Source organism: Enhydra lutris, unplaced genomic scaffold (assembly GCF_002288905.1).
Source record: "Enhydra lutris kenyoni isolate GAN:26980312 unplaced genomic scaffold, ASM228890v2 scaffoldscaffold13, whole genome shotgun sequence".
Classification (NCBI taxonomy): Eukaryota; Metazoa; Chordata; class Mammalia; order Carnivora; family Mustelidae; genus Enhydra; species Enhydra lutris.
Window position 1 is genome coordinate 16,412,098 of NW_019154097.1, and position 13,862 is coordinate 16,425,959.

The window sequence follows — 13,862 nt, forward strand, 5'->3', positions numbered from 1 at the left end:
AGTGTGGGTAGAAAACAAAGCCAGCCTGAGATTTTACCACAGATATACCACCCACATGTGTCAAAACAGCACAAGGTGTTACCCATTACAGAAAATCCATTTTCTTCCCTGAACTGAGCATTTCTGTCTAATAACTATGTCTGGTAACAAGTCCCATTCCACAGAGCTTTAGTTATTCCTAGCCCTCACAATGCAGCCCCTCTTGCTTCCTAGTCTCCACGGGATGCATGTCATCCCTTACCAGAATCCACTATCCTGACCCTCAAACAAAAAATGCTGACCACATCACCCTGGAATATTCTGAAAACAAGAAACAAGAAATAAAAGAGGCAGCTAAAAACTTAAACAGAAAATTCTACTAATGAATCCTCTGTTTAGGAAGATTTTATATATCGAATTACATTTACTTAGTGATAATGATATTCCTCCAGTTTTCATCACTCAACACAAATTTTTGGTTTTAAAGATCTGACTTTTATCACTGGGCGATAACTAGCATGATGGCAGCCAAAGATCAAGATCCATTATTTCAGCTAATCTGTGCGCATTTGGTGTAAGTAAATGAAGGAATTCCATTTTACTTTCTTCTGCAAATGTGACTCATCAGATTTTAAAAAGACAGGAACTAAGAAAAAAGGTGTCAGCAAGACTCAATCCCAGGAGAAGCTTGCGGAAAAACAATTAAGCACAAAGGAAAGAAACCACCGAAGAGGAAAGGTCACCCATGCTGGAAAGTTTGGTAAAGTATTAACAGATAACTGCTAAACAGAGGCCAAATCATTCAGCTCCTACCACTTCTCCTGCGCTCTCCAGGAGAATTCTGTATCATGAAAGGCAGAGTGCGTCAAGAGGGAAATGCATCTCCTTCCTCACTCCCACCCTTCCTTCTGGGTCAAAGTGTCTTCACCAGCGTAACTTCCCTCACTTCTCTCAGCTCTCCCTCTTGTTCCTGCCCATAGAAGAGTGTGGACATTTATTTAGCTTTTCAGTCTTTCTGGTGACTTTGCGAAAATAAATTGGATGTGGTAGGCCTTTCCTTTTTCCTTCTTCTCTTGGAAGTAAAGCTGCCTTTGGGAGACACCTGCTCTGTCAGGTATTTGAAGAGACGCATTCTGTCCCTGTAGAGGAAGATTTCTGAATTCTGGAGATCTCTTTTAAAAACCTACTTGCTAGTGGATATAAACTACATTATCCAATAATAGCTTTATCACTATAAAGGTTACAGTGCCTATTCTTTTGCTTATTTTTTCATTGTCTTCAGAACTTGGGTAGGGAAAAGGGTGCTATTTATTGAATCCCAATGCCCACAGAGTTGTGGAGGTCCTATCTGTTGGGTCCCCAATGTTGGGTCCTTCAATAATGGGTCCATGGTCAAAGGAGCGAGACTGATACAAAGCGAAGGTCAAGCGAAGCTTTATTTCCTCCAAGCATCAAGAATCAAACCAACCGTTCGGGCCACGCCTCCTACAGAGAGGGCGACCCCTCCCTGCCTCACAGACTAACTTTTATAGAGCAAAAACCATGTGGTTGAGCCTGGCCACACACAGGTGGCCAATGAGATTGCAACACACAGAAAAAGCTACACAGTCATGCTAGGTCACACATGGGTGGCCAACTGAGTTACAATTCACCCCATAGTAGCTATTTGAACTAGCCTATCACCTTGTCAGAATTGGTGCCCAAAAGGCGGGGGCCCACACTCCTTGGTAGCTTAAGGAGACAGTATTCGCGCTCTACTGGTTGGATGTCTCCACCTGACCCAACTCATCCCTGCATTCCGGCTGTTATGTCCACCTGACCTGACCCACCCTTGTATTTGGGCTTTGTTCCCCGGGACTTGTTTCCTGGACTTGCTTTTAAGTAAGTTCCCCTGGGGGTGGGGGGGGCAGGGTAAATTTAAGTTTTACTGCATAAACAACAAAATGGCTGTTCAACCGAGGTGGGGCCCCTCTGGCTAAATAGGCCCTTACACTATCTAGTTCAACTGAGCTTAAGGCTCCAGATGAGGGGCACCTGGATGGTTCGGTTGGTTGGGTGACTGACTCCTGGCTTCAGCTCAGGTCGTGAGATCGAGCACCACAGCAGGTTCTGCTCTCAGAGGGTAGTCTGCAGCAGACTCCCTCTCACTCTGCCCCTCCCCCTGTTAACAAGGGCATGTTCTCTCTCTCTCTTTCTCTAAAACTAAAGAAATAAATCTTTAAAAAACAAAATGAGGGGTGCCTGGGTGGCTCAGTGGGTTAAGCCTCTGCCTTCGGCTCGGGTGGTGATCTCAGGGTCCTGGGATCAAGTCCCGCATCAGGCTCTTTGCTCAGTGGGGAGCCTGCTTCTCCCTCTCTCTGCCTACTTGTGATCTCTCTCTGTCAAATAAATAAATAAAATCTTTTTTAAAAAAATGAAAGAAAAAAAGACTCCATGTGAAACAGATTACATTGCAAAATACTGAAATAACTTATAGGTGTGAACCACTGCTAAGACTATTTTCAAAATCAAAAGGAGTAGGAGTAGAGCCATAGCATTAGAGATATCAAGTATTTTCCAGGTTTCCAAAAATAAAAAAAGACAAATTTCAGAAAATTAGTGAAAAGTCTGAAGTTATTCCTTGAAAAAATTCTAGAACAGATTATTGAGCAGATAACTGATAAATGTTTAGCAACATGGAATTACTATGCCCTAAATATACATTGTAATAGAAGATTGTGGAATGTGATCAACATGGACATCAATGAGGCATTTGGTAAAGAGTCTTATAATGCGCACAAGACAGAGAACATAGGTTGTATAGTAGTAAAGTTAGGAAAATTCTCTGCTATATAATGAATACTAATTCATGGAGATCTGGCACCCTGTTGAAGCTGTAGTCCTCATGGTTCTATTCTTTGATCTGTATTATCTAATCAATTATAAATCACTTGCATAAAGGGTTAAAAGGCATGTTTTTCTAAACTTACTGATGCTGGCTGGAAGAGAGAATGATACACAGAATGACAAAATCAGAATGCAGGGGCGCCTGGATGGCTCAATGGGTTAAGCCTCTGCCTTTGGCTCAGGTCATGATCTCAGGGTCCTGGGATCGAGCCCCGCATCAGGCTCTCTGCTCAGTGGGGAATCTGCTTCCCCCCTCTCTCTGCCTCTCTGCCTACTTGTGGTCTCTGTCTGTCAAATAAATAAATAAAATCTTAAAAAAAAAATCAGAATGCAAAATTATTTCAAAATTAGGAAAAGAACAGGACACAACCTGGAGGGTTTTTGTTTTTTTTTTTTTTTTTTGTCAGAGAGCGAGAGCACAGGCAGACAGAGTGGCAGGCAGAGGCAGAGGGAGAAGCAGGCTTCCCGCTGAGTAAGGAGCCCGATGTGGGACTCGATCCCAGGATGCTGGGACCATGACCTGAGCCGAAGGCAGCCGCTTAACCAACTGAGCCACCCAGGCGTCCCTGGAGGGGTTATCTTCTAAATCTAATTCCTAATTATATAAATGTCTTCTGTTACATTCACTTAATTATCATAAGAACTTAGTCTTTTTTACAGACTATTTGAAATTGACTCTAACCTATCAACGATTAAAATGAGTTTTCCCTTGCATCGACTATTATAAAAACTGATTTAAAAGAATCAAAGTGTAACTATATTTACCTGGTAAATAAATACACAGAATAGGCCATACTGGACATGGTCTGCCCATTTCGAACAATCTCATTTTCCTGATCGCCCCATTTCTTGATCTCACAGTTGGCATCAGAGGTAAGCAAACCCAGCTTAAGTCCAAGCTTTGCTATCTTGGCTTGCTCCTATAAAACACACATTTTAATCACCACAATATTGTCACTATTGATGTAAAAGGAAGATTAGAAGTAAGACTGTTAAAGGAAAAAGGTCTTACCTCCGAGTCAGGCTTGTCTGGTTTTAATGATTTCAGGTTTGCGTTATTCTTCTATGACAATGAAAAGATTAAGACATCTTAAAAAGCATTATGGTTAATTGTGAGGAAATACAATAGTGATAGAAAACAAAGCAAACTGCCTGTAATAAAATTTTAATTTAAACATTTTCAGAACATACTGAAACTATATTAAATTAAGTTGAAACAAACAACTATTTGCAAATACTCTTCTAGCATGTAAGTTGAGCTTTGAACAGGTAGTAATTAGAAACCCGGGACCAGGGAAAGCAGATCATGTCCCAGAAGGACTTAAAGACTTCTGCAGTCTTCTCAGAGTCTAGTTATTATACCTCCAAACATTCCTGGTCCCTCTATTGAGTTATTTTTATGAAATGTCATAAAATTAACCACTATATGTAGTTTTCCACATGTTCCTAATGTTACGACTCTGGAGCTCAATTCCTTTAACCAGTTTGCCCTTTGAGGGCTAAATTTCAGCACTCTAGTGTCACTGACATCCCCGATCCTGATCCTCTACCCCAGACTGGATAGGAGATTATACTTAGAATATAGCACTTCATATATGAGTCAACATATTTGATGGGCCCCTACTTCTGAAAAAGCAAGTTTGTTTGTGTGTAAGCTATACGGAACGCAGAATATGGTTCCTCTAGGAGAGGCGAAAACATTGCTGTTCGGTTACAAGGCTAGCCCATAGATGCCTATTTCCATGAACAACAGTGGGACGCCTGGGTGACTCAGTTGGTTAAGTATTTGCCTTTGGCTCAGGTCATGATCTCGGGGTTCTGGGATCAAGCCCTGCATTGGGCTCCCTGCTCAGCAGGAAGACTGCTTCTCTCTCTCCCTCTGCTTCTCCCCCTTCTTGTGTGCTTTCTCTTTCTCTGCCAAATAAATCAATAAAATCTTAAAAAAAAAAAAATAGACACCACTACCAATAGGAATGTTTCTTTGAAAAATATATGCAGAAGCTCTCAGAAGATGGCAGCCCAGGTTGGCCATTCCCCTCAATATGAAGTCTGGTGGGAGCTCCCCTAATTGGGGCAGGAGTTCCAGAATGGCTGGGCTAGTGTACATAAAGGGGCAGGAGGCTAGTAGCCTTTTTTTTAACATTTATTCAAACAATAAACACACACACACATATATACACATTGAGTAGATGTACACAAAGTATAAACTATAACATAATAAAACAAAATACCTAGTCCCCCTAGCTTAAGAAACAGGTCATCATCAATACCTTCTAGGCATATGCGTATCTCCTTATTTTTTGTTTCCCTTATTATTACCACAACGTGATACTTCTGACCAGCTGTTCCATCCCCAGTTCCACTGCAGAACAGAAGAGCCTCAACTCTTCTCAACTCTAAATAAGCAAATATAAACTTATGGTTTATATTTGTAAACTTATAAACCATAAGTTTATATTTGCTCATTTAACAAAGCCCTTTTGTGATTTACTAATGCTGCTTACTAGAGAAGAAATAGGACAGAAAATGAATGTGGGGAAGCTCTAAAGCCACACACATGTACAAGTACAAGCTGCCCCTTATGTTCACGGGAAAATGCAGATGATCCATGATCTCTCCGGCCCCTCCTTGTAGAGAGAGTCACATCATCTGTATCTTCTTCCTTTGTCTGGTAGACTAGGAAGCAATTGATAAAGCATTTAAGACATAAACTTTGAGGTTTTGAGGGTTTACTTTTTTTTTAAAGATTTTATTTATTTATGTGACAGACAGATCACAAGCAGGCAGGGGGGCGGGGAGCAGGCTCCCTGCTGAGCAGAGAGCCCGATGTGGGGCTCAATCCCAGGACCCTGAGATCATGACTTGAGCCGAAGGCAGTGGCTTTAACCCACTGAGCCACCCAGACACCCCTTGAGGGTTTACTTTATTTAGAACTTCACACCCTGTCTTATTATTTTTTTAATTCAGTTGTGTTTTCATTATTTTTACTTTTACAAATGATTATTATTAAAGTATGTAATGAAGACTGAAAGGGAACCATCTGAAAAAGTACAGAGACCATCTTCATACATGTCACCAAGCTGGCCATCTAGTGGATACTATTTTAGAATGCAGTCTGATGCATCAGTTTCAGTTTCAAATTTATAATTTGAGTTCAAAACATTCCAGAATGTACAAAACTCTTCTACTTACCATTGGCTTTGGAAGTGACAGGTAGCCATACTTCTCTCCTACAAATAACACATACAACTTAAAACAAATTTTCTATTAGCGTATTTTCTATTATTCACGTTTAATTTTCTTAATATTATTAAATAGGAATGTTAGTATATTAGTTTTGGTAATTTAGTCTATTAATTACATGTGTTTCAGAAACAAAATTGTAATTTGGTGAACACGAAGGTTGTCAACAGTTGTATCTCTAAGGTATCTGGTTGGAGAATATTTCCCTCCCCCGGATGTAATGGCAGAAAGGCAAAGTATCTCAGTGCTATTTACTTATATTTACAACAAGCTTCATTCCTAGTGAAATCTTTTACAGCAGCCTGCCTCTAATGAAACCAGATTCTTCTTTTATCCATACTGGTTATTAGTGCTTGTTTCCTTTTCTGTGACTATCAAACCAAATCATTTACAGCTAAATTCTTAAAATATTCTTCCTGTCAAAGAGAGCAACTCGAGTATACAAGATAGGAGGATGAAGCAAACCAAACAGCAGTCTCTCAGCTGTGGGGCAGCACCGCAGGAAGCACAGGAACTGAGGAAAGGAAGGAGGCATGTGATGCGCACGTTACCCCTGTGCGTTCACATTTCAAACTTCTGGATCATGGATGAACTCAGGTTAAAATGGATGGTAGATTGTTTTTAAAGCCTAGTTTGTGACTAGAGGAAAGAACTCACAGTAAGATTGAACGGTAATTGCTTGTTGACTTCAAGGAATGGGAGTTTGTTCAGCTGTAATATACCAGGTAGAACCATATGAAATTGCTGATACTCAACCACTTTTGAAATACAAAAAGAGCAATTTCATACAGTTTTACCTAATGAAAGTAAGAACACTAAGTCATACACTTTCTTACAGAACGACTGTTCCATGATCAGGGTGAGCCTGTTCACAAATATTTAAATTTTCACCTACAGCTGTGCTGTTGAATATGGAATCCACCAGCCATGGTGACTGTTGAGCAACTGAAACATGACCAGCCTGAACTGTGATGTGCTGTAAGTATAAAGTACATCCTGGATTTTGAAGATTTAATATAAAGGGGAAAAAATGGAAAAGACCTCATTAATAATTTTTAAGTATTGATTATAAACAGATACATCGGGTTAAGTAAAAAACATTGAAATGAATGTCACCTATTTCTTTTTAAGTTTTTCTTGTGTCTCCTAGGAAACTTTAAACTACATATGTGGCTCACCTTCATTTCTGCTAAACAGCACTGATCTAGAAAATGAATTGTCATTACAGGTCAGCCATTGGTACTCGGGAATAGCTTTATGGTTCAAATCATTTCTCTGTAATGTCAGAATTATAAGGGACTTTTATTAATGATTTTCTGTTCTCAGAATTGTGAGATAGAAAAAAACAATTTAAAGACATTATTTCCGGGGTGCCTGGGCGGCTCTGTGGGTCGAAGCTTCTGCCTTTGGCTCAGGTCATGATCCCAGGGTCCTGAGATCGAGCCCCGCATCGGGCTTTCTGCTCTGCAGAGAGCCTGCTTCCTCCTCTCTCTCTGCCTGTCTCTATGCCTACTTGTGATCTCTGTCTGTCAAATAAATAAATAAAATCTTAAAAAAAAATACATTATTTCCATGCCTTGTCTCCTAGCCCTCATACAAAAAGTGCCTGATTTAGCAGTGAAAGATTAACAGAAGACTTTAAGTCCTTTAGAACCTCAAAATTGATCATATATCTTAAATCAAAGTCCAAATCCTGCCCATCACATCCCTAAAAAGTGGTCTTAATAAGCTGCAGAAAGGAGCATAATCATCACTTAAGCATAATTAGCTTAGGCGTGGGCAATCTTGTATTATCTACCCTTATGATCCTCCGTAGTGCCTGTGACCCTGAAATGCTCACGTTTAGTCTCCAAGAGAAAACAAAACAAAACAAAACAAAAAACCACCTATCTTAGTACCTATTTCTCTGAGAAACAACAGAGTTAAAGAAACCAGAAGGCAGGGAGAAATAAATGCAATGAAAAAAGGAGCCTTTACATAATCTGGTTTGCTAGCATCACCACCACCAGTTAATCACTGGCACTCCAGTCCCCAAGGCTGTCTTACACATACTTTGCTTTGTTCCCTATTCCCATATTTTAGTTGAATGCACAATGATTTGCATATTTGAGGATAATGGCAAAACTCACCATTCTTCAGGATAGCTTTTCCCCAAATGCTCTGCAGTAAGGTTATCCCTCTTTCCCCCAATTCCAACTTAAGCCAAGTTTAATAATCATTTTTAAAAAGCTGATAAAGATACCAAAAATCATTAATCTGAATCATTTTATACTTAATTTTATACCTGTTTTTTCCAGAGAAGCTTAATTATTGTCATTGATTCTAAGAGCAAATACACTGACTCAGTTATGTTTAGCTCTTATATCAAATTAAAGAAGTAGCATTAACAAACAATTCCTACCTCTGATGAAAACATGTTATAAACATTAGAAGTAACTGGAACAACAGGAATTTTAATGGGGAAAACAGTCAATATTTGAATTATATATAAACCTGTTTTCAAAGCACTATTTTCACAGGGTTATCATAATTTTAGTACTCCCAAAATCCCTTGTTTAATACTCCCTAAATCACTCCCTAAAACACCACAACTGCACCATCTTTACTACTCACCTTACCCCTCCAGATAAACCAAGTTCAGGGTTAAACTCAAGAGCCCCTCTCATCTGATGGGAGTACCGAAATGATCTCTTATGAAAACCTGAGAAATGTTGCTCTCATTTTCACTATCCAGAGCTCTTCTGCATCTCTACAAACTAAAGCTAATTTCCCAAGGACAAAAAAGTCTCACTATTTCACTAAAGATGTGCCATATAATTCCCTATTAGAAGTTCCACAATTAGCTTTTTTGATTCTGGAAGATGATTCAGAAAGATCATGTTCTAGACCCACTGAAAATGAATCACTAACTATTGAAGGATAGGTGATTGTGAGCTAACCACAGAAGCAATCCTGGGGTATTCTAATCCAAACTCAGTTGTCATCCTCAAACTCTCCCTTACCTCTACACTCAATCACCAAATCCTACCAATATGACCTGTAAAATTCTTCTTCAATCAGTCCTTTTTTCTCCATTTCTATTATCGTCATCTCATCATCTCTTGTCTGGATAGGTCATTCCCTTGTTTTGAACTCCATGTTCATATTTATATGAACTCATATTTAACTCATATTTATCCACAAGCGTGTTCCTCCTTCTAGGCCTCCCTTTCCGCGAACAGCACCTTACACGTCCGATCTGCCAAGTGATAAATTAGGCACAGAGCTATGGTACACAGCTATGGTAATCTCTATATAGTGAAGCCTAGTCATACTAATTCTAAGATGGTTCAAACAGAGCAAGAGAAATTCAGCCTCTTTGAAGGACAGTCTCCAAGCTGTGAGAGAAGGCTTCTTTTAACACTTAGTTATCTAAAATAATCTCAAATTCTAAGTGCTATGACTACATATTCACCATTAAGGGAAAGTGGAGTCTTTCTGATCTGGTCCTTTCTAATACGAAGACCATGGCTTCCCAGGAAGGTTCAGTAAGAAGGCAGAAATGGATGAAGAGAGAAAGCAGAAAGACAAGTAGTGATTTTTGAGTTCTCCAAACAATCCCAGGAGGCCTTATTGTGAAATTTGGTGTCTCAGGGTAAGAGGGACAATGACCTAGCTCTGAGTCCCTTTCTCATTGCTTACCATGTTATTTGCTTTAATTGGTTGGTTAAACGATTCTTGCAAACATATCTGATAATTCTTCTAATAATGAGAGTCAAGATACTCAGAGCAGAACAAAGGTAGCTAGAATACAGCAAAGGCTTTTCAATAATAGCTATAACATGAGTTATAATAGTAGCAGAGAGAAATCCGGACCTGAAGAATATACTCTGTCCTTCGTATAGAAAGTAGTGGACAAGTGCAAGGTAATAGGCAGGCTTGTCGTAGTAACTGTACAGTACAGGAAAAACAACACTGCGACACTGGACTCAAGCCAGTCAATAATGGCTCACCCAGCGCTGTACATCTTTGTCAGAAAACATCTTATGAGCTTAATGATAAAGGTCAGGACAAAGAAAGGCAGTACAAGAAATCAACCAGCTCCGTCTCAGTTAACTCCACATAAGGATCCTTCTGAACAGCAAGACACTTCTGCAGTTCAACAATGTGTCATTAATGGAGGCAACAGCTCCCCACCTACAAAGGAATTTCTTTCAGCCCTAAAGAAGCCCTGATTTTTTTGAGGATATGTTACCCAAACCCAAAGAGGAGACCATTTTAATAACATCCGGCTTGAGAGTAAAAGAAACCAGAGACCATGTGGCCCAAACATAAGTACAGGGTTTTCCTGTTTCAGTTCTCGTCTATCTGTAGTGGGTGCTCGTGCTGAGAAAGATGGGGAAGTCACTTTCTTCATTTCCTAAACACGTCCTACAGTTAAATGACCGTTCTTCTTCAGACACGAATCAACATCATCATTCTACCTTTTAATATATGAAAACTGCCTCACATGAAAATCCACATGCTTATACTTTATAAAAGCATCAAAATGATTAGCCATTTAGACTAGCTATCACAGAAAACTTTAAATGTAAAAGCATGGTAAACATTTATTATACTTCACAAATTAGCATATACTTATAAAGTCTATCTAATTTCTTGATTTTAAAAAGCAAATCAGCAATTATCCTAAATAGGTATTTTTTAAAATATGAAATGTTTAGATGTTCAAGTCAACAAAAATAAATATGTAATTTGATGTTATTGTGGCTTTAAGGACATTTTATTTAAAAAAAAAAAAAGCATGCTTGATGCGAATAGAAGCCATTCAAAGGGGGAAAAAGTACATGAAAACACATAAACATAAATAAGAGAACACACAATACAATGGAAAATAAACAAAAGTCCCTGTTATTAAAATAAAGAATAAAAATGATGCCTTCCTATACATTGTATAGTGCTATTCTACATGTTGTAGAAATACCAATGAACTTTTCCATCCAAGTGGAAGGAAAGCAATTCAAAAATCAAATAACTACATTCATTTCATTATGAAGTTAGTAGAATTAAATCAGAGAATAATTCTATTACAGAAGAGCTTTTGTACTAAAACAAAAGAACAATTAAGATAAAATATAAAATGACTGAATTTCAATAGGAAAACTAGAATATTAATATTAATTCAAAGAAATCTACTACACTGTTGTACAATAAATCGTACTGCTTACATACTACAATAAAGAAGGACACACAACATTTTCACAATTTCTCTGTGGAAGATATGTTACTATAAAAATAACCCACTGTGTTATCATAATTCATTTTGCAACTGAGGCTTGACATTAAAAACTAATAGAGCTAATTAAAATATTACTATATCTAAATATGCGGACCATTTCTCACCTCGTCTTCCTTCAAACACATCATTGATTTCTCTTAGCAGTGTTGACATGTCACCAATTTGGGATTCCCAAGCTTCACAAAATACATCTAGATTTTCTTTAGCAATTTTACTAGATGGATGCAATGTCAATGTTTCAGCAGCAGAAATTATCTAATGAAATACAACACACACAGGTATCCATTTCAAAATCTTAGCTCTAAACATTATATTGGAGACCAAACTTAAGTCTGTACTGTTCAACTCAACAAACAACTATGAGGTGCCTTCCACACCTAAGCGCATGTTGGCCAACGTGGAGATACATGGAACAAAACTATTTTTTTGAATGTGATCCACAAATAAACAGCACACATCATCATATACAAATCTTTATTCAGGGAGCAGTGGTCTTTATTTCAGGAAAACTGTTTCAACAGTTATTTCCACTGCAGAATTCAAAGAGTTATACTCAGGCTGGAAAGAGTATAGTGTGCACTGTTGCACAAGAGACAGGGCAGTGGCTGTGGCAGCAGTGGCCACAGTGTAATGGCGCTGGTGGTGGTAGGAGGCATGGGAGTGGTAGGAGTAGTGATAGTGGTAGGTGGCTAGTAGTACTGGCACCGGCAGGAGTGGTAACATACACACACACCTGTGAGCACATGGCAGATACCTTCTTGAGATAGTGTCTTAGAGGTCTGATATACATTAGTATTAATCTTCAGAAACACACAAAATATATTATTCCCATTACACAGCTAGAGAAACTGAGGCTCCAGGACACCAAGTAACTAATACATGGCTCTTCATTCACCTACTCTGTGCCAGGCACTGTACCCACGTTCCAGGAGCTGGGGACGTGGTTGAGTGAAACAGATAAAGACGCCTGTCTCCGTGGAGCTCACATTACACTGGGGGGAGACAGATAATAAAAAACATACAAGTAAATGATAAGATACTGTAAATTATGATAAGTTATATATATAAAAACAAAGGGTAAGGAGGAGAGAGGATGTTAGGTGGTCACAGAAAAGGTGGCATGTGAAGGCAAAGAACTGAAGAAAGCTGGGGGGTGGGGAGACAAAGGAACCCTAGGGCGAGTTGTTTGGGATGAGGCGGGAGCACCTCTAGCATGTTCAAGGATCAGCCAATAGGCCAGTGTGACTGAACCGACATGAAAAAAAAGGAAGGTCACCGGAGGCCATGTGATGCGGAACATACACAGTTAGGACTGGACTGGACTGTGAGAGAGGAAGTCACTGGAGTGCTTTCAGAAGACTGATATGGTCCTCGTCACCCTATCTTTAAGGGAATTAGAGCTACATGCTCCAACCGTGTGGGCACAGTCACACGAGCACAGGACTTGACAAGCAGGTGGCAGCTTCATGAGCAAAACAAGGTTCCCCATGCTCAGGGAAGGCGGGCACATGGGCTCACCAGAAAACCATGGGCTACATTTCAGGGTGACTCCCCTCTCGACCAGGAGCCATTGTATGGTGTACAAACCACTCCGCTGTGTCCTAGATAGGACTGAACATTCTAAAGGAAATATAAGGAGGACACAGCTAAAGTAGAGATGTCCAGAAATAAATACAAATTATCCCAGAGGCACGCTCTATTTCCTTAAATGATCCCTTTGTGAAGCAGATGGGAAAGACTAGGAGTAAAAGCTAAGGCTGTGAGAACAAAAATGCTTCTCAAGTTATGGAAGTTGCCAACAGGCTCTATCACCATCCTGGGGAAGAAAGTGTGGTTATTCCTAATATCCCTGTCACATTAAAAACAGTAAGCAGAGAATCACAGCCACATAGCAATCAGGGCTTCAGAATAGCAAGAGCCGACTGCCTAGGCAGCGGAGTCCAACTCTTTAATTCTGCTGAAATACACTGAAAGCCAAGGCAAACAGGATGAACCTCAAGTAGAGATGTAAATATTAAAACCTTGGTTTCTCCTAATAAGCAGAGATCCTCTGGTTACAATAAAATGTTCAGCAGATGATCATTGCTAAGGATCACTAGTATACTTCCTCCTTCCATGATAAGCCTTTGACACTGTTCTCTACAGGAAAGCACACATCCCTTCAACATTCCACATGCTTCTGCTGAGCAGGCGTTGGTGGTATAGTGGTGAGCATAGCTGCCTTCCACATGCCTCTGCTGGAGGACACAGACCACCACCACTCTAAGGTGTTGCTGTTCTCAACTCTAAATCCAAGGGCTCTACTAATACTGCAGTTAGGAGTATCGTCCTTTGGCACGATAGATAAGAACACCTGGTAAATTCTATTTTGGAGCTTAGACCTCAAAAAGAAAGAAGTCCCTCGCTTTTCTCTTTAGATTAATTTGACAGGGATAGTATTAAATGGGATATCAATTTTTTAAAAGGCTCTGGAAAA

General features: G+C 39.5%; 1 protein-coding gene across 3 annotated transcripts in view; it reads right to left on the reverse strand.

Annotated features, from left to right (window-relative positions):
- The window catches only part of LOC111146285 (catenin alpha like 1), a 63,069-nt gene that overhangs the window by 6,062 nt on the left and 43,145 nt on the right, over window positions 1–13,862 (reverse strand). For 2 of the 3 annotated variants that reach the window (XM_022501773.1, XM_022501771.1), the window contains exons 11-14: window positions 11,491–11,641; window positions 6,058–6,095; window positions 3,878–3,928; window positions 3,631–3,785 (exon numbers count right to left, since the gene is read on the reverse strand). In XM_022501773.1, the coding sequence (XP_022357481.1) occupies window positions 3,631–3,785; window positions 3,878–3,928; window positions 6,058–6,095; window positions 11,491–11,641 (395 nt within the window). The remainder of the gene's footprint in view (window positions 1–3,630; window positions 3,786–3,877; window positions 3,929–6,057; window positions 6,096–11,490; window positions 11,642–13,862) is intronic. The other variant, XM_022501772.1, reaches the window with a different exon arrangement.